This window comes from Trachymyrmex septentrionalis, unplaced genomic scaffold (genome assembly GCF_001594115.1).
Source record: "Trachymyrmex septentrionalis isolate Tsep2-gDNA-1 unplaced genomic scaffold, Tsep1.0 scaffold634, whole genome shotgun sequence".
Lineage (NCBI taxonomy): Eukaryota > Metazoa > Arthropoda > Insecta > Hymenoptera > Formicidae > Trachymyrmex > Trachymyrmex septentrionalis.
Window position 1 is genome coordinate 26,403 of NW_017305815.1, and position 20,501 is coordinate 46,903.

Here is a 20,501-nt window from a genome sequence, read left to right on the forward strand (position 1 = left end):
TGTATTACGCGTAAATAGAAGGATATTTCGGGAGATGTTATCCTATCGATTGTTTCATAACATGAGAGTCATTGCACACACATTTTCTGTAACTGTAACCGTAAGTTGCCGTAGAATAATTAATTAGCCAATCACAGTCAAGAGTATCACAAATTTCGACTTTCATTAGGTAAAACTTATGATACATATTATACCCGTATCAGACTACGGATTGACGATTACGATTAACGGTTATCCGATTCTACTTCAACCAATCACGATGTAACAAGTCCATCGTAATTGGCTAAAATAGAATCAGCCAACCGTCAATCGTAATCGTCACCTTGTAGTCTGATACTCATCTTATGGTTATTATTACGAAAAGTGTATCCAAAAAGTTTATTCGTGCGTGTATGAGTTACACGTAAATACACGTGTGTTCCGTTTCACGCATAATGCGCATGACATATCATTTTATCTTTCATTAATATTTAGTGAATAATAAAAATAAGATCTGAACATCATGCGTAAAATGAAACGCATGGCACCAAAGACATAGAGAATGGACTGCGCAATCCGTAGTGGTATCCAAATGTAGTGGACAATAATGAGATAGAGGAATCGTGGAAAACGGTCAATCTCTCCCTTTCATTTTCTTTTCCATTTACATTATTGAATGGAAAGAGATAGAAATTGGCCGTTTTCCATAATCCCTCTCTCTTATTTTTATTGATCATTTTAACGCAAGGATCGCACAGTCCATTCTTTATGAGCCCATAGAGCGATATTCACAGTCCGTTCTTATTTCAAGACTATCTTAAGTAATGTCTCAAGACACTAATACGACCCCTGATTGGTTCGTGACTTCTTAATACTATACTTAAGGTGGTCTTGAATATAAGATCTTGAATAGGAGAATATAAGATCTGGATATCGATTATGTAAAGTTTCGCCTAGGAATGAATACACAAAAAGTGAACAAATTTATGTGAATGTAATGAATAAGCGATTAAGTAACTTTTGGCTGTTATAAAATGTGAAATAATTCACGGGAAATTTTTCGGCAAGTAACGAAATGCCTAAAATGTGAAATTCTAGTTATTTTTTAGTAAATTGATATAAACTAGCTTATTTTTCGATCTATTGGTCTATTTTCTGTTCCTGCGTTAGACTGTACTAGAACTCTCTCGCTTTCGACAAATATCAAACATATTTGAATATCTATTTGAAATATATATTTGAAATGGATATTGCGGTTTCTCGCCGTACATGCTCATGCGAACGAAGAGAAAAAGCATGCAGTTTGACAGGCGAAAAATTAAAAATATTAAATTAAAGATATGACTAAAAGATAAAAATATGAAGTGCATAAAAATCACATAAAAATTAAAAAATAAGAATTGTAATAAAAAATAGAGATTTATGATATAGGTTAAAAAATTATCTTTTTCCATTCAGATGAAGATTTTTTCGATAATTCGGAATAATTTAGGATTTGTGCTAGGAGTTGTTCTCCCATACATTTTTCTACGAGTTTTAAATATATATTGTTTTTTTTTACTACAATCAAGAACAAGAGTAATGAAATAACATGTTTTTATCAGTTCCATACGGCTCTGAGAATTTCGCGACACTCTTCCCCGCAATATCCAAATTTTTTAACATTATGTCTAACAGCATTTCCTTTTGTTTTTGAGTTACATTCATTGTTATTCTTGATTATATGTATAAGGAACAACAAATAATGAGCACAATGTGATTTCCTATCAAAATACGTATGTACGTACATACATACATCCGTGAACACTTGTTAAATTTTCTTAAATTTAAGAGGAACGATGTAAATTCGCCTTATGATCTTACTTTCTCGTAACTTCCTTACATCTGATTTCACTTTCTCATAATTTTCTTACATAATCACTAAATTTGATATCATTTGAAAGTGAAATTTTTCACGTGAGATTGGTATGTAAAGTGAAAAAATGAAAGTTTCGTGAAAATTTACATAATCGATACCTTAACTATGAATACCGGCCTATGTCTTTTGAACATACCCAATGTATGTATGTTACAAAAGTATCTTGTTGTCATAGTGACTAGTCAACAACTTGCTTGAAATCCAATAGCAATATCCAAAAGCACGGAAACATTGCTACATTCATATTGTCAACACATTTGTAAAAAATGTTATTTGGAATTAAAGTGGTTAACTAGTTTAGAATTTTTTGCAGAAGTTTGCAGTTCATAAAGCATAAATTAAATTTTGAAGAATTAATAAATCAGTGTTTTGTGACAATATATATATATCCTGCATAAAGTAAGATTTATCTGCATATATATATGTATAATATATTTTAATCTTACCGATACATCATGATGGATATGGAGATGAATGCTGAACTCGACGGTGTAAGTAATCATTTATCATTTATATATTAAATGCGCAGAAGACACTATTAATGTCATTTATATCATTCTACTTTTATCATTTATTAGATGTAAAATAAGGATAGAATGATAAAATAGCGTCAATTTTCTTGAAAGCACCTGATTATTTGATAATTTAATAATTACTTATTATTTAATTCTTTATGATATGTTTTCATATGATTAAAGATTTTTCAAATTTATATTAAAAAATGTTTAAGAGCACGAAAGATTGTATACTAATGTAATTTTGTTTTATTGAATGTCAACTTTATCGAATTGTTTGTGATTTGGATAAGTGTCATATCGAAATAACAATGAAATGATGCTACTTTTTAGGCTGAAAGTGAAAGCAGTCAACCGTCCTCGGAAGGAAGTTCAGCAAGTAGCACATTTTGTATTTTGGAAAAAGATTATGCAAAGGTAAGATCTTTGAAAAATTAATTGGTTTGCAAGTTATTAAAAAATATTGCGCTACTTACATTTATTCAATCCTATTATAAATTTGTACGGCTTATTCTTAAAATTTTAGTATATAGAAAGTTATATATGTTGAGCTCTTCTCTGCATTAATATTTTGCTAAAAATATTTTATACAGTTTCTTATTTATATATCAATACAAATTTGTTAAAATTTAAATATGTCTTTCATAATAAATAATGTATTTTATTTGATATGTATAAATTTTATTTAAACTATACGATAGGAAAGATTTAACTTTTCATAACAATATCAATACAAACTTAATTATCTTGTTAATACGCTTAGAACAAATACGGAAATATACAAAAAATATAAATATTTTAACATACTTATTATTTTCTTTGTATCTATTTATGCACACACAGACACACGCACGCACGCACGCACGCACGCACGCACGCATGTATGTGTATACTTGTATTACATCCTATATAGAGGGTGAATCAGAATAAGAAAATTATCGACTTCATACTTAATTGGATTATAACGTGCAGTCGATAATTTTATCATAGGGTAAAAAGCTGATTCAACAACTCCGATTCATTAATAATATACTATACGAGTACTGCTCAATACAATTGTGGCATAGAAAAATTGTAGGCGAAAAATGGTTAACTTTGACTAACGATAACTTTGCAAAAAATTATCGTAGGATAATGGTTTTTTTTAAATTAAAGCTTAAGATCTCTATTTTAAGACACTATGGCTAGATTTTAACTTTGATGCATCCCTGTCACTGTAACTCTCAAAATATGAGGATGTGTTTGTCATATTGAAAATTGCAAAGTTTGATAAATATATAGATACATTGTAAAATTTTTCAGGGGAGTACTATTTGCAGCCACCTAAAATTTGAACTTTCCCCTTTAATTTAAAAAAAAAACGAGTTGCTACGATTTTTTTCGCAGAGTTACAGCAGTTTAAAGTTACCTTTGCATTTTGACATATGCTATCGACATTATCTGCATTACTAGATATGCACTACGACCAGATTGCAGGTGGATTTTGCACATCGTGTTTCTGCATGGTGTAAATTTTGCACATCGTGTTTATACGTGTAAATTTCAATAACACGTGTTGCGTCCGCGTTGCTCGATCATATAATTATTTTAGTATTGTATGTCGAATTCTAGGAGCGTGTCTTACACTTTGACGTACTGTGGAAATATTTGTCAGACTTAATTGTATGTCAATAGGCGTTAGAATACTTATCGCATACAATTATTATCTAATTTCTCACTTTTACGAACATTTTTTTAACAATTTTATTATCAATTTATAATCTGCGCTATTGTGTTCGTAGCATTTGTTACTTATGGGAAGTCTTATGAGAAACGCGATCACGCTTCTTAGCACTCAAAGAGTTATGAATGTTTAGAAAAAAACGTAAGCCAAATACACTTTAAAAGAATTAAATATATAACGCTCACTTATAACTAAATATAAATATGACACTAGGGTATAATAGTTAGATTACAGTTGCTAAAACATAATATTTCAAATAACATCAAATAAAAAAAAACGTTTTGACCAGAATATTCGGTCATTATTAATGAGTTTAAACACTTTAAAACCTTATTATTACTTTAATTATAAAAATTGTTATTGTCTTGTAGATGTTCAATGATTCCCTTTCACTCTAGATTCTTAAAACATACGAAGGATTAAATTTGGATGCACCGTAATAGTGCTCGACACAACTGTTTACTGTAATTCACTTTCATCACTCAATCATTAAATGTCTTTTAAGTATATATTAATATCACACATTTCCACGATGAAATTCTTTTTTTATAAATTGTGTCGCGTTTCAACATTGATCCATTTCGATTACACTCACTTGACAAAACGAAGAATTTATTAATCGATTTATTAGTTAATTACTAACAATCACAAACGATTGATTATTCGGCGTCTGAGCGTCGCTCACTGCACGCATAACCAAGAAAGTTAGTTAGCTGCTTGCTACACGTAAACACGTATTGTGTTGTTGTGTACGGATTTACATATGTGTTTCTTCGTGTGATTTTTAAACGTCGAATCAATCGTTTGTGATTGTTAGTGATTAACTAATAAATCAATTAATAAATTTCTTGTTTTGTCAAGTGAATAATTAAAATGTGTCAATATGCTGATACGTGACAATTTATAAAAGAAGAATCTCATCGTGGAAATGTGTAACTCGATACTTACGTACTTAAAAGGTATTTAATACTTGACAATAAATAAGAAAAAGTACACTGGCAATGAAAGTCAAGCACAGTAATTGGAGTGCAACAAAATTATCAGTGATCTATTAATCAATAAATAACAAACGTTTCCGCATTATTCCAAGCTATCATCAGTGGATACATTACTTGCGATTATTGTCTCAAGCTCCACTTGGAAAGTCATATGTATGTCTCTCACAATAGTTGCAAGTGATTTTGGATCCTGCAACGAGACTATACTCATTTCATATATTTTAAAAGATACTTAATAGAAAGACTTATAAAAGGAGTCGAAATTTGTAGTAGAAATCATGATCTGTCGAACATTGACATATAGTATGTCAATGCTGAATTAACAAGCTTGAGTACAATATTAAGACATTTTATCACAAATAACGAAGATACGTGCGATACTAAACGAATGTTAGAGCCAAAGTGATACTCAATACGAAATCATGGCGGATAGAACCTTATTAATATTTTGTTTATTATTGACACGTATGTGTGATGTAAGAACTCAACTGACTGTAAGTTAATGCTATTCCTGTCTTTTTATGTACAGCATTTTAGATATTAGTCTTTTGTCTAAAAATTTTTTTGTGCTAATAATTTTACATTTTCCCAATTGAATTCGTGGTTGTTATTAATTCTGTGATTTGTGATTACCGATTTGGTCGTCATGTTTCTATTAATATGATTGCGATGTTCAGAAATTCGGATCTTGAGTTTCTGCATGTTTTTCCTATGTATATAGCATTACAATCATTACATTCTATTTTATAAAGCACGTTTATTCTTTTATTCGTTGGGAGAACATCTTTGTGTCCTTTTATAAAGTATTCAAGATTGTTTAAACTAAAAAATGAAAGTTTTATTTTAAGATCGTTCTTTCTTTTATTAAACCTTTCGAATATCCTGTGATGTATGTTACAACAAACTAGTTGTATTTATAAACGTTATCATTATTTTTATTTTTATTTTTTAAGTTGTTAGTCTGATTTTTTATAAGATATTTATTTTAGTCTATTATTAATAGTGTTAAAAATGAACCGTAATGAGTCATTGTTTGTAAGAGTATCGACTATAAATTTTAAGTTCTTTTTATGACGTGGATGCGATAATACAAAAGATCTGTCCATCATGCCTATTTTTGTATTTTTTTGAAAGAGAAGGTATTGAGAGTGAAAATTTAGGTATCTTCCTAAAAAAGTTGCTTTTTGATACCAGTCAAACTCGATTATGTTGTTTTTTATGTTGTTCTTTAAGTAAAAAAATTCAATTCATTTCTCCCAACCTGAATAGTGAATTGTAGTCTGAAATGAAACGAGTTAAAAATATTTAAAATTTCTTGAGTTTTTTCTCGCGGGATTGCTGTTGCAATGTACCGGAGATAAAAAGGTAATAGAATATCAAAACTCTTAAGAGCCCGCGCTTCCAAGTCACATAGTATTAGATTCACAATTACCGAAGATAGAGGAGATGGATCGTTCTAAATGTTTGTTTATAGATGCTGTTATTGAAAGTAAAATAAGCGGAGTTTAAGACTGAAGAACGGTTTTTAACAATTCATTTTTTGGTATGTTCATATGTTGTGAAATAAAATTCCAATGTCAGAAAAAATACTTTCAATAGCTAAATCTATTGGAATATTAGTTAATAAAGAGATAACGTCAAGAGAAATTAAAACAAAATTATTGTCAAGATAAGCTGAATAATTTTTCAACTATCTGGAAACCATTGTCAATATGACTTAAAGATTTAGGAATTCTTTTTGAGATTATATTGTGTAAAAACAAGCTAAATTCTATAAAGGACTATGTAACGATGATACAATGATTCTAAACGGATAACCTTGTTTGTAAATTTTGAGAAGTCCATAAGCTCTTGGTGAATTTGCATTACTGCAGTTCAGGTGACTATACATGGAAGTTGTAATATATTCCGAGCTCTTCCATCCTTTAAGAAGATCATTATGATAATTTGGTTAGTTGGATCTTTTTTAATTAATTAATAAGTTTCTTCGTCTTTTAACATATTATTCATCTTTTCTATATACATCTCTTTATCAAGAGCAACCGTTGAATTCCCCTTGTTCGCCTTGATGAAAATAATGTTCGGGCTACCTTCAAAAAACAGTTTCGTGGATATAAGTAAACTATATATTCTTTTGTTAGTAAAATTATTTTTTGTCGAGGAAGAGGAATAATTGTTGAAAATTGGAATAGTTTACTTTTTATATTTAATTATGTGTTTTTTGGTAATTTTTTAATACTATTTTCTGTATTTTCTATGAATTCTATTAATGTCTTTCAAAGTTATTTGCCCGTAAAGAAAAATTGTCTCCTAATTGTCACCAACGCTAATTACTTAATTGACCGTGGAACTGACTAATCGCGTTTGTTGTTTAATAGAATTGACACTTATGATTGACAGTTCATCACCGATTCGGCTTAATCGAGTTGGTGAAACCGGTCCTTTATATATAATATTAAAAAATATAGTCAAGTTAATAACAAAAATATAAGGACTCTTCGTATATAAAATAAATAACAATAAATGAAGGGCGAAGTAAGAGTCAACGCATTCCTTTAAAAAGATATATAATTAAAGACATAAATTAAAAATACAGAAAAGATAAAAAAAGAAAAAAAGATATATACTAAGAAATAATAACGGTGAAAGGTAAACATATAATATTACAAGTTTCAGCTACTGGATTGAGCCCTCTTCAGATATTAACATAATGGAAACAGAATTAAAAAATAATTGTCGCAAAAGTTCATAGATTAAGAATATACTCAGTTCGGTTGAGTCTCGATATAGAACTCGACATTATTCGTATGATTGAACAGTCAAAAAAGTGTCATGTCTCATAGCAAAATTCTAGTTGATAAAAAAAAAAAGAAAAAGACCTTTTATGAAAAAAGTAAATTTAAATAAATTGACAACCGTAATTACGATAAAAAGTAAAAACTCACCAACAAACATATGTAAGAGATCAAAACTAATGTATCCATATAAATATAACAAATACCAGTATAAAAGCATAAAGAAGAGTGGAATGCATTTATAGTCAAGTTAAATTCTGTTAATGCATTGTTAATTTTTTACTGCACAGTAAAGAACATGCAACAGTTTGACATCATCTTGATATTGATTTTGATATTTTTATATTACTGTTATATAACAATGGTGGTGAGGGGATTTTTTAATTTAGTCAACTGTAGTGATATGTATCATTTTTATAAAAGATTTGATATTAACAATTGACACTAAGTTAAATCCCATTTCTTCAGGAACATTTTCTTCGATGGTTTCATTATTCCAACTAAAGTTATAATAGTTTTATTACTCTTTAAAAGTTATTACATAAAAATAATTATATCACAAAAGAGCTCAACCTAATGATATGCATCATTTATATAAAAGATGAGTATGATTCATATAAAAGACTTAATATCTAGGGACACTGTCTTTGTTTAACCTGTAGGTAGGGCTGTGATTGGTTTATATTTTTTCTAACGGAATAAATCAGATCACGGATGTTCGTGAGACGATGCGGTTGTTGCATTTTCTGCATATGTATGCGCATCCAGAAGATTCCGATCGAAATTTTTCAATTATTCCCTAGATTCTACGGAAAACGAAATAATTCCAATCGGAATTCATTCCAAACAATTCGACAGTTCCATAATACATGTTCTGTTTCTGTTTTGTTCGCCGCCTTTATATTTATAAGATGCACTTTTTGCAATTCTTTCTACATATACAATTTTTAGTATATCTAACATAACTCAGTTTTTTATTTTAGTATAGAAATTCTCAATAGATCTGTTTGCATTATTCCCTAAATATTTTTGTATTTAAAATCAGGTAAATATATATTTTACCTTATATTCAGACATTAATCACAGTTAATATCTCATTGTATCATTTGGCATATAGTTCAGTATAATTTTTTTAGTCCAAAAATTGGGGACCTAAAAAACGGAGGAAAAAACCCTTTTTTTGCAGTTACTCTTTATTATTTGTAAATGTAACGGTTATATTAAGTTCAGTTATTTTAATATGTTATAATGTTATTACTGTTATACTGATACAGATGAAGATCTCTGAATTTGAATATTTTAAGACTAACTTATCGTGCAAAAACGTGAATATTAACAGTTATTAATATTAATTTTATTAATAATAACGATGCAACATCTTTTAATATAAATAAAATATTTAAGATTTTCAGTGGATTATCCTGTATATTAGATGTGTAATAAAATATACATTTAAACGAAAATTATTGCATTAGCAAATAAATCTCTTGTGTAGTTATGTAGTTATATATATAAAACACATTAATAGTATATTACTTGTATTTTCTACAGTTACATTTCAAAATATGATTTCCAATATAAATTAAGCGTTAAAAAATTTTTCTATAAAGAAAAATAATTTAATTTAAAAAAATCATATGAAAATAATTTTAAATTTAACTTATGTTAACGCAATTTTTAATTGAATAAAATTGATTTTTTAAGTTATTAATTCTTACTTCATTTTAACTTAATTTAAAAACCTATTAATTTATCAGGTGTTGTTTACTAATGATTATTTTATATGTTTACTAAAGTAAAGTACTACGATTTACTTTAAAAATGGATAATTTTAAATGAATACATAAATTTTATTTATTATATGTATTTACTATATGTGACTACATAATAATTATGTATAAGAATTTGTTAATGGTAATAATTTATTTTTGTTTCAGTGTATATTTTATTTTTTTAAATTCTCTTCGTTCTATAAAAGCTTTCCTTTTCATGAAAACTACTAATCTATCAAATTAAAAAGTAAAACATAAATTATTTTTTGTTATTTATTCAAACTTACCTTTTTAAAAAAAGATAAAAAAAGCGCTAAGCACGCGTGCTTTTCGTGAAGAATCATGTGGCCCGGTTTCACCAATGCCAATTACTTAATTGGTTGTGGAACTGACTAATTGTATTTGCTGTTTAATAGAATTGACCATTTATGGTTGACACTGGTTCGGCTTAATCGAGTTGGTGAAACCGGGCCTTTGTATATACTAAGTATCAAATCCAATTAATAGAGTAATTTTAATAGTAGTTTTAATTATTTTTCAAAAGGATATTCTTATTCCAATTTAAGTAATGGCAACTTTAATTCTCTATCAAAAATTATTACTCTTCGAAAAAAATTATCAAATAAAAAATTAAAGATGCTACAATCTTAACTAATGAAGTTAAATTCTATTAAATTAAAAAGTAAAACACAAATGGTACTGCTTCTTGTTATTTATTTAACTCTAATGATATGTATCATTCGCATAAAAGATTTGATATCAACAAAATTAGCGCCAAGTGAAATTCTTCAAAATTTTATATATTATTCGTAAAAAAGATTTGATATCAACAATTGACGCCAAGTTAAATTCCATGTGATTCGGATATCAAATTATATAAATAGTATTAACTTTAATGATATTTCTATAAAAGATTTGATATCAAAAACTGTCGCAAAGTTAAATCCCATTTCTTTATGCCAAATTAAATAAATAATGAATATTAATATATTGTAACATGTATCATTTGTATAAAGAAATTGATATCAATAACTGTGGCGCCAAGTCAAATTCTACTATCAAAATAAAAAGTAAAATCCAAGTGATGCTGTCTTTATTATTATTTACTTAATCCAAATGGTACTATCTTTAATTTTTATGAAATGAAACCTAATTATACGTATATCTTGTTGAAGGATCTTCCTATTCTAATCTAAATGGTTTAAATTCTTCTTAAATGAAATTATATTATATCACAATTCATTCAAAGCTATTTTCTCTTCCAACTGAAATAGTGGTTATTTAATAGTTAGTTAGTTTTAATAGTAGTTATTTAATTCTCCTTTAAAATATTATACAAAACATTATCACAAAATTCCGTTACCTTGCTCAATTTAAGTGTTATTACAAAAAATTAAAGAGTTAACCGTATAAAACAAAAAAATTTAATTTAAATAGGAAAATTTTTCATGTAATAACACTTGGCGCTGCTAGATCTGGATATTATGATATAGTATTATAGTAAAATATGAATATTTAAACTAATATTAAGAAAAATAAGAAAAATAAAAATGTAATACTTAGAAAATGTAATATTTAGAAAAATAACATAAATAAGAAGTATATTAATATGAGAAATTAGAATCATATCAAAAAATATGAATATTTAAAGAAATAAGAAAAATAACTTGGCGCCAATTGTTGATATCAAATATTTTTTACGAATAATACATAAAACTTTGAGGAATTTCACTTGGCGCCAATTTTGTTGATATCAAATCTGTTATACAAATGATACATATCATTAGAATTAAATAAATAACAAGAGGCAGTACCATTTGTGTTTTACTTTTTAATTTAATAGAATTTAACTTTATTAGTTAAGATTGTAGCATCTTTAATTTTTCATTTGATAATTTTTTTCGAAGAGTAATAATTTTTGACAGAGAATTAAAGTTGCCATTACTTGAATTGGAATAAGAAGATCTTTAATAAGAATATCCTTGAAAAACAATAAAATTACTATTAAAATTACTATTAATTGGGTTTGATACTTAGTATACGAGTATATAAAGGCCCGGTTTCACCAACTCGATTAAGCCGAATCGGTGTCAACCATAAGTGATCAATTCTATTAAACAGCAAATACAATTAGTTAGTTCCACGACGATTTAATTCCAATTAAGTGATTGGCGTTGATGAAACCAGCCCAAATGATTCTTCACGAAAAGCACGCGTTCTTAGCGCTTTTTTTGCCTTTTTTTTTAAATTAATAATTGACGTCAAGTTAACCTAAGTATATATTAGGTGTAGTAAAAAGAAATCTATTATTTTTCCAATAGATGGCTTTAGTAATCTGTATCTCGCGTTGTATAAGTGCGATCGGGTTACGCCAAATGGCGTTAGAAAGATAAGATTTCGTACTAAAAAAACTTCTCAGACAGTTTTGTGATTGCTTGAGTCAGTATTGTTTGAGCGCGTGTCAAAGATGGACACCAACAAAGAGAAAATACGCCATATTTTACAGTTTTTCTTCGATAAGGGCGAAAACGCAAGCCAGGCGCCTGAAAATGTGAATAGTGTTTATGATCCTGATACCGTAACAGTCAATATCGCGCAATTTTTGTTTCGTCGATTCCGTTCCGGTAATTTTGATGTCAAAGATGCACCACGCTCTGGAAGGCCAATTGTCGAAAATGTCGATAAAATAATGGAAATCGTCGAGTCCGACCGTCATGTAAGCACTGTTTCGATTGCCCAGGAGCTAAACATTGCACAAAAAACCGTTTGGAACCATTTAAATAAGGCTGGATACAAAAAGAAGCTCGATGTATGGGTGCCACACGAGTTAACGCAAAAAAACCTCATGGACCGAATTTCCATCTGCGAATCGCTGCTGAATCGCAACAAAATCGACCCATTTCTGAAGCGAATGGTTACTGGTGATGAAAAGTGGGTCACTTATGACAACGTCAAGCGAAAACGGTCGTGGTCGAATCGCGATGAGCCGGCGCAAACAGTGGCCAAGCCAGGATTGACGATCAGGAAGGTTTTGCTGTGTGTTTAGTGGGATTGGCAGGGAATCATCTACTATGAGCTGCTCCCCTACGGCCAAACTCTTAATTCGGACCTGTACTGTCAACAATTGGACCGTCTGAAAGAAGCAATCGCCCAGAAGCGGCCAGCTTTGGCCAATAGGAGAGGAATTGTGTTTCATCAAGACAACGCCAGGCCATACACATCGATAGTGACTCGCCAGAAGCTCCGGGAGCTTGGTTGGGAGGTTCTTATGCATCCACCTTATAGTCCGGACCTGGCACCAGCAAGTGATTACCACCTGTTCCTGTCTATGGCGAATGATTTTGCTGGTGAAAAATTCGCCTCAAGAGAAGCTTGTGAAAATCGACTGTCCCAGTCGTTTTTTGCCAATAGGGACGAGGGTTTCTATGAGAGAGGCATAATGAAATTACCTTTAAAATGGCAACAAGTTATCGAACAAAACGATGCATATTTGATCTAAATCGGATCATTCTAACTATGCTAAATAAAGCCTTCAATTTAATGCAAAAATAATAGATTTCTTTTTACTACATCTTATATATATCTTATTGAAGGATTTCTATCCAATTCAAATAGTTTAAATTCATCCTAAATGAAATTATTTTATCATAATTTATTCAAAGACATTTTCTCTTCAAACTAAGTTAGTGGTTATTGTTACGTCCTAGCTCCGCGCGCATGCGGAGCTGAGAAGGTGAACATAATGGGAACCGAATTATTAGACCGATTTGATCGTGTCTAGGCTCCGGACCGTAAGGGAGCCGTAGGGAAGTACCGACGCAAATCGGGAGGCACTTCGCTTCGTCCTGAGGGTCCTAACGAACCGGGGATCGAACGGAGGACGAAGTGGAAACCTCTGCTTGTGTTCCGCTAAACGGGCACACGAGTCGGACGTACCTTTAAGTTAAAGGGCCCAAACTGGGTTAGTGTGTCGGGAGGGCGCACTTTAATGTCAGCTGTGCCAGTATGGCCGTATATGCCCTGACTTTCGGTCATGGAACTTAATCCAAGTGACCGGGGAGAGGGCGAAGTGTAATCGCGGGAGAACTAACGAATACAAGGAGAGATTATATTAAAATAAATAACTACCGAAAAATTAATTTAATAATGGTATAATGAAAAGGAATGTTCGGTGATACATTTTATAATAAAAAAATAAATACAATTTTGTAAAAGTAAATAAAAAAAAATACAATTTTTGGTTCTTTATTCTAATTATATGTACGGATTTATACATGTGTGAGTGCGTGCGCGCGCGTGTGTGTGTGTGTGTGTGTAAAGAGTCATTAAATGCGGATGTTACTTCGGATAGGGAAAATTTGAGAGGAGGAGAGGAAAATTAAAACTGGGTAGGATCGTACGGTTGGAAAGAGAAAGAATCAAGGGGAATAAGAGATGATATGGGGACCGAAAACAGGCCATCGGATCCTGCGATGCTTACAATTACCTAGTCGTCATAGGAGAGAGTAAAATAGGAGTAAAATAGGTCATGTACTCTAATAATTGCTGGGCATCATGGAAAAGAAGAGGAAAGTGCCCAGCGGGAGAATAACTATCGGGTTGTACGTATGGAAGTGAGGGCGTGGTACCAGAGACGGGAAGTTGAGTAATCGGGGGTGGTGATGGATGCGGAATAAAATCAGCGGGGAAAACTGGAGACGGATTGGAGACAGGGGAGTAAGAAATTTCAAGCGGCGGGGAGAGTGTTGCAATGGGAAACTGCACGGCCGGAATCTGTTCCCGGACTGAATTGAACATTGGTCTCGCGAATTTATCGCAATGTTAAATCGGACACGGGCAGCGAGTCGGCGAGATCTGCTAGTTCCCATTAGGCGGTGGTGAAAGAACGACGTGAACGCACTAAAATTTTAGTATTTAAAGTGGGACTCCTAAAAGAAAAAAAAAAAAGGAAAAAAGGGGAGGAACCACTCAATGTAGCGAAATCAAGACTTACTGCTCGGAGATGGCGACACGTCGGAGAAGGTGGCGTCTACCGTAGGATACTGTGGTTCAGGTTCGTGGATTTCTCCTGATCGAGAAATACCGTTGATCTTGAGTAGATGCACTGGGAATACCGTTGATTTAAAGTAGACGCACTGACTCTACTGGTGAAAGAGAATTTCGAAAATCGGCTGAAAGCTTATTGAATATCGCGACAACTGTAGCCTCTCGAAACTTAGAGAAAAATCACTGAAGTCTCTCAAAACTCAAGGAAAAATCACCGTAGCCTTTCAAAACTTAGAGAAAAATCATCCCGAGGGCCGCGAAACCGCGATTTTTATACTAATCGCTTCCGATTATTCAAATTCGGATTGGTGAAATAGGTTTCGTTAACTAGTAGTAGGATTTTCCTTTGCTCTCGGATTGGTCAAAATCTTGGGAGAGGAAAGGATTGTTGACAGGAGTTGACTGTAGAAAGTGTCTGAGAAAGTGTCCTTCAAAATTTTATGATCTTAAGATTTATGGGAAAACGCACGTCCCGTGCGCCAAGAAGGCGCGCATGCACGTCGCCACGAGACCACTCAGAATCTACTTCTGAAAGTCGCGTGCCTCTTCTTGGATTTTGTAATCACGGATTCGCGAGAGTCCGCGACTTGACCGTTAATCTTGGCGTCGGTCTTACACTTTCCATACATATTTATTATTAATTTAGTCTATCTCGAAGCGACATTCATAAGGAGACACCGGATTCCTCGCTTTAGTTTTTTTAGTGTAGAAAAAAAAGGAAAGAAAAATTTTAGTATTTCGACAAATTCCAGATCTCCACAAAAAAAAAGAGTCGTGCCAATACGCCGGACGTTATTTAATCATAATTCATTCAAAGACATTTTCTCTTTTAACTAAAGTAGTGGTTATTTAATTTTCTTTTAAATTGTTAAACAAAGCATTATTACAAAATTGCGTTACTTAGCTCAGTTTGTGTTACTACAAAAAAATTAAAGAATTATCCGTTAAAATGAAAAATTTTAATTTAAATAGGAAAATTTTTCATGTAAAAATACTTGGCGTTGCTATATCTCAATATAATAACATAGTAGTAAAATAATGTAATATTTAGAAAAATAACATAAATAAGAAGAAAAATTAGAATCATATTAAAAAAATATGAATATTTAAAAAGATAAAGAAAATAAGAAGCATTTACAATGAGAGTTGAAGTATCTAGCGTGTGTATATATGCGATTGAGTTATAGAGTCGTATAAATTATGACCATTGTAAATGCTATTAAGTCCAAGAAAAATAATTTTAGATGTGTTATGAAAAAGAAATAATAAACTTTATTATTATTCAGTGTAAAGTTCAAATTAAATTTATTACTTTTATTATTACTTTTGAATTATAATTATATTTTATTATTTATTTTTATTATCATCATTGTAATTTTAAATTGTTTTTACAGTTTTTCTTACTTGATCTAGCAGCACCAAGTGTTTTTTACATGAAAAATTTTTCTATTTAAATTAAATTTTTTTATTTTATACGATTAATTCTTTCATTTTTTGTGGTAATACTTAAATTGAGCAAGGTAATGCAATTTTGTGATAATGTGTTGTACAATATTTTGAAAAAAAATTAATAATCAACTACTTTAATTGAAAGAGAAAATGTTTTTGAATGAATTGTGATATAATAATTTCATTTAAGAGGAATTTAAACCATTTGAATTGGAATAAAAATCCTTCAATAAGTATACTCGTACATGTCTTGCTAAAAATTCCAAGCATGTCCGTATATACATTTGAACATACTTGGTCAAATGTGGTTTCTTGCACTGGAAATCCTGTTATATTTAAATTACATATTGAGTTTCAGATATGTTCCATACTGACTCTTGTTTGCGAATTCCGTTCTGTACGAAGCATATTTGGAATGCCAGATCATTCAAGTCGAATTTGCTGCACGGACGAATTTGCTTGCAAATTCCGTTATGTCCCAAAAATTCAACTTGAATGACCTGGAATTCCAAATTTGCTTCGGGCAGAATGGAATTTGCAGATAAGAATCGGCATGAAACATATCTGGAATTCCATATGTAATTTAGATAACAGGATTTTCAGTGCAAGAAACTAGTGCAAGAAACATTTGACTAGGTATGTTTCAAATTCATATACGGATATGCTTAAAATGTTCAATAGCGACGTGTCAATTAGATAAACAAAAAGATGTTTTTTAGATTTTTAAAAGATATCTCTATGTCTTGCATTTTTTCTGAAAAAATATCTTTCAGGGATCTAAAAGATGCAATAGTTTAAGATAGCTTTCAGATAAAATATCTTAAAGATATCTTAAAGACATCTCGTTTAGAATTCTAAAAGACATTTTTAAGTTATCTAAAAGATGTTTTTTAGATATCTGGAAGATATCTTTTAGATATGAGAGATGTCTTTAAGATATCTTAAAGATATCTTTTAGATGTCTTAAAAAATTCTTTTTGATGTCTTAAACATGTCTTTTAGATGAAGATATTATCTTGAAGTTATCTTAAAAGTAACTCCATATTTACAAACGAATAAAAACATTATGGTGTTTTTTTGATATTAGAAAAATATAATTTTTTTTTATTTTGAAAATATTTTATTTATTTTTAACATAATCGTATATAATATTATATCAGGAGATGCGGTAGCGTCTCCCGTCAAGTATATTTTTGTAGTACATTATGAAGGAGATGATACCATGTAATAAAAGAGACGCTACAACGTATCCTTTACAGAAAGAAACACGCCTATGTAATTAAAAATTGTTTTCTTTAAACAAATTGATATTATAAAAAAATACATATATTGGGAAAGAACATAGATTTTTACAATTAAAATGAAATAACAATCATGTCCGTAAGTGTACTTGATACGTAGATATGAATATGCACATTTTTTTCAGTCCAATTTATGTCATTTATTCATTCAGATACGTCGTCGTCATCATCGTTATCGTCGCCATCGTCTATACAAAATCTTGTCCCCTTTTGTTGCATCTTTTCTTCGCACTTCTGTACTTTTCTGTATCTTTTCTACACCACTTTTGTACTTTTTTTACACTTATTTTTCTGCACTTTTTTTACACTTTTTCTATACCTTTTCTATATTTTTTCGATATCTTTTCTACACTTTTCCTACATTTTTTCTATACTTTTATTGCACCTCTTTTACACTTTTTTCGCATCTCTATCGCATCTTTTCCGCATTCCTTCCGCATCTTTCATGTACCTTTTCTGTACTTTTTCTACATCTCTATCACATCTCACATCTATCCCGCATTAATTTTGCATTTCTTTTGCACCTCTCCGCACCTTCTCCGCACTTCTACACCTCTTCTGCATCTCTTTTGCATTTTTGTTCTGCACCTCATCGCATCGTTTCTGCATATCGTTCGCAATTCTTCTATATATCTTCTGCATCTTTTAAATATCATTTTCGCATTACTTCTGTGCACGTTTTCCGCATTTATTCCGCACGTCTTTGTAACGATTCGATATGTCTTCCGCATCTCTTCCGCACTTTTTTCGCATCCCATCTGTTGCGTACATTATCTATTTACATATCTACTTATGTATCAACATTGAATGCTTTCCAATTGCAATATCCTTAGACACTTTCGTGCACACGGCGACACAAGTTGCGTTCCAATTGTTTATCGTCGACACAACACTACATATCTGTACTCAGTCGAGGGCTGTGTAAGCTTGTGTTGTCTAGTGACAATCACATGTTACTAACTGCGACGGCTATAAAGCCCGATGTCCATGATGCTAGAAATTAATCCGAGATCTCGGACAGAGAAAAAATTAACAAATTACATTTTAACAATTTGCGATTCAATTCTTTCTTCATCCGAAGTCTCGGATTGATTTTTAGCATCGTGGAAACAAGGCTCAAATAAGGCTAGAAAACGTTGAGTGGCCAGCACTTTTACTTTTTTATGTTTAATATAGACGGAAAAAGCTATATTTAATCTAACTCTATCCGAAACGGATCTCAACCGTGCACAGCATATACATTCTATTTCAATTAAATCGTGCACAATGTTACACTTTGTGCATTCCTGTATATGTTTGTGTTAAGATGTATTAAGCAATTGGAAAGCACCCATTATCGTCGATGTTGTCTATCCATCTTCTGATGTTATCTACTCATTTATCTGCATTATTTATTTGGCTATTTATGATATTTATCACTTAATGCTATCTATCTACTCATCTATGTTATCTATTCACTTTCTCACATTTTTGACACCTTTTCCGCATCTTTCCTAGATCTTTTCACATCTCTTCTACATGTGCACAACGAATACGGAAAAGTTTTATTAAAAATATTGTCACGTTCAAAAGCAATAGCACTTTACGTTAATTACTGCCGAAGTTGTTACTAAAAAGTATGCAAGAAAACGAGAATAAATAAAGAAAGTGGCTATCTCACAAACGTTACGTAATATTTGTATAAATCGATTGAGAGCGCCATGAATTAATAGAGATAACAGAAATTGATCGATATACATACAAAATATTGATATTCTACGTGGAAAAGAACGGAAAAGTATCTAACAATAAGTGACATGGTGAGACAAAAGTAGATATAATAGGCTGATTCCAAGCCAAGTCCTCTGAGAAGGGCGCGGGACGTACTCGTTGGCGCGGGGGAAAGGAGGAGGGGATATTCGTAGGCGCAGGGAAGGTCTCCGGTCGCCGGCATCACTATTTATGTAAACAGTGATAACCAGAGCCTTCTATGTTTATGTAAACATAAGACCCTGGCCGATGATTACATAAACATGGTACGCGTGATGACATTCTGCTATGCGTTCTGTATTTTTTACCGCAGGAACTTCAATTTAATTTAATTCAGTTAATTTCAAATCGAATTTTAAACACCTACTTCCGATTAGCAATAAAACATAAGCTGTTGGAAAAGTTTCTGCAAACAATATGAACAAAAATATGTAAAATTCGGTAAATGGCTTTATTGTTTTTCGAAGTATTCGCCTTTAAGATCGATACATTTTTGCATACGCTCGAACCAATTTTCGAAGCATTTTTTCCACTCTAAGGCTGTAACCTCAGAAATCAGTGTACGAAATGTTTCAGCAGCTGCTTCAAGCAACTCAAATCGCTCACCACACATCTTATTTTTAATGTTTGGGAACAAAAAGAAGTCATTAGGTGATAAATCAGGTGAATACGGACAATGAGTCATCAATTCGACATTATTACTGAATAAAAAATCAACGGTTTGACAGCTGGCGTTGTCATGATGAAGGATGATGCGACGATTTCGGTTTGTTCTACGCAATTCATTTATGACTTCTGGCAAACAAATTGTTGTATACCAATCAGTATTTACAGTCCTTCGATCCTCTAAAGCCACAGTTCTCACATGTCCGGTATAACCGAAGAAACAAACAATCGTTTGCTTGGCAGCACTGCGTGAACGAACAACTTTTGTTGGTTTCGGTTCATTTTGAAATACCCAAACAGTGGATTGTTGTTTATTTTCGGGCTCATACGAATAGATGTATGTTTCGTTCCCAGTAACGATATTGTAGACCAAATTTGACCGACCTCGGTTGAATTTCTTGGGCATTTCTTTGCTCCATTTAACACGAGCCTGTTTTTGAGCTTCAGTCAAATTGTGTGGGATCCATGAACTTCAAAGTTTCCATACGCTCAAGTGATCATGCAAAATCGTATGTTTTGCTTTCATGTCAATGCCTAAGGATGCCTGAATCTCGCGGTATGTTATATGCCGGTCTCGCTCAATCATTTCA

At 31.3% G+C, this 20,501-nt stretch overlaps 1 protein-coding gene across 1 annotated transcript in view; it reads left to right on the plus strand.

The window, feature by feature from the left end:
- Positions 1 to 2,320: 2,320 nt before the first annotated feature.
- The window catches only part of LOC108753072 (myosin-10-like), a 140,169-nt gene continuing 121,988 nt past the window's right edge, over positions 2,321 to 20,501 (plus strand). Inside the window, exons 1-2 of the mRNA XM_018494419.1 lie at positions 2,321 to 2,388; positions 2,746 to 2,829. Coding sequence (XP_018349921.1) covers positions 2,353 to 2,388; positions 2,746 to 2,829 — 120 coding nt within the window. The 5' untranslated portion in view covers positions 2,321 to 2,352. The remainder of the gene's footprint in view (positions 2,389 to 2,745; positions 2,830 to 20,501) is intronic.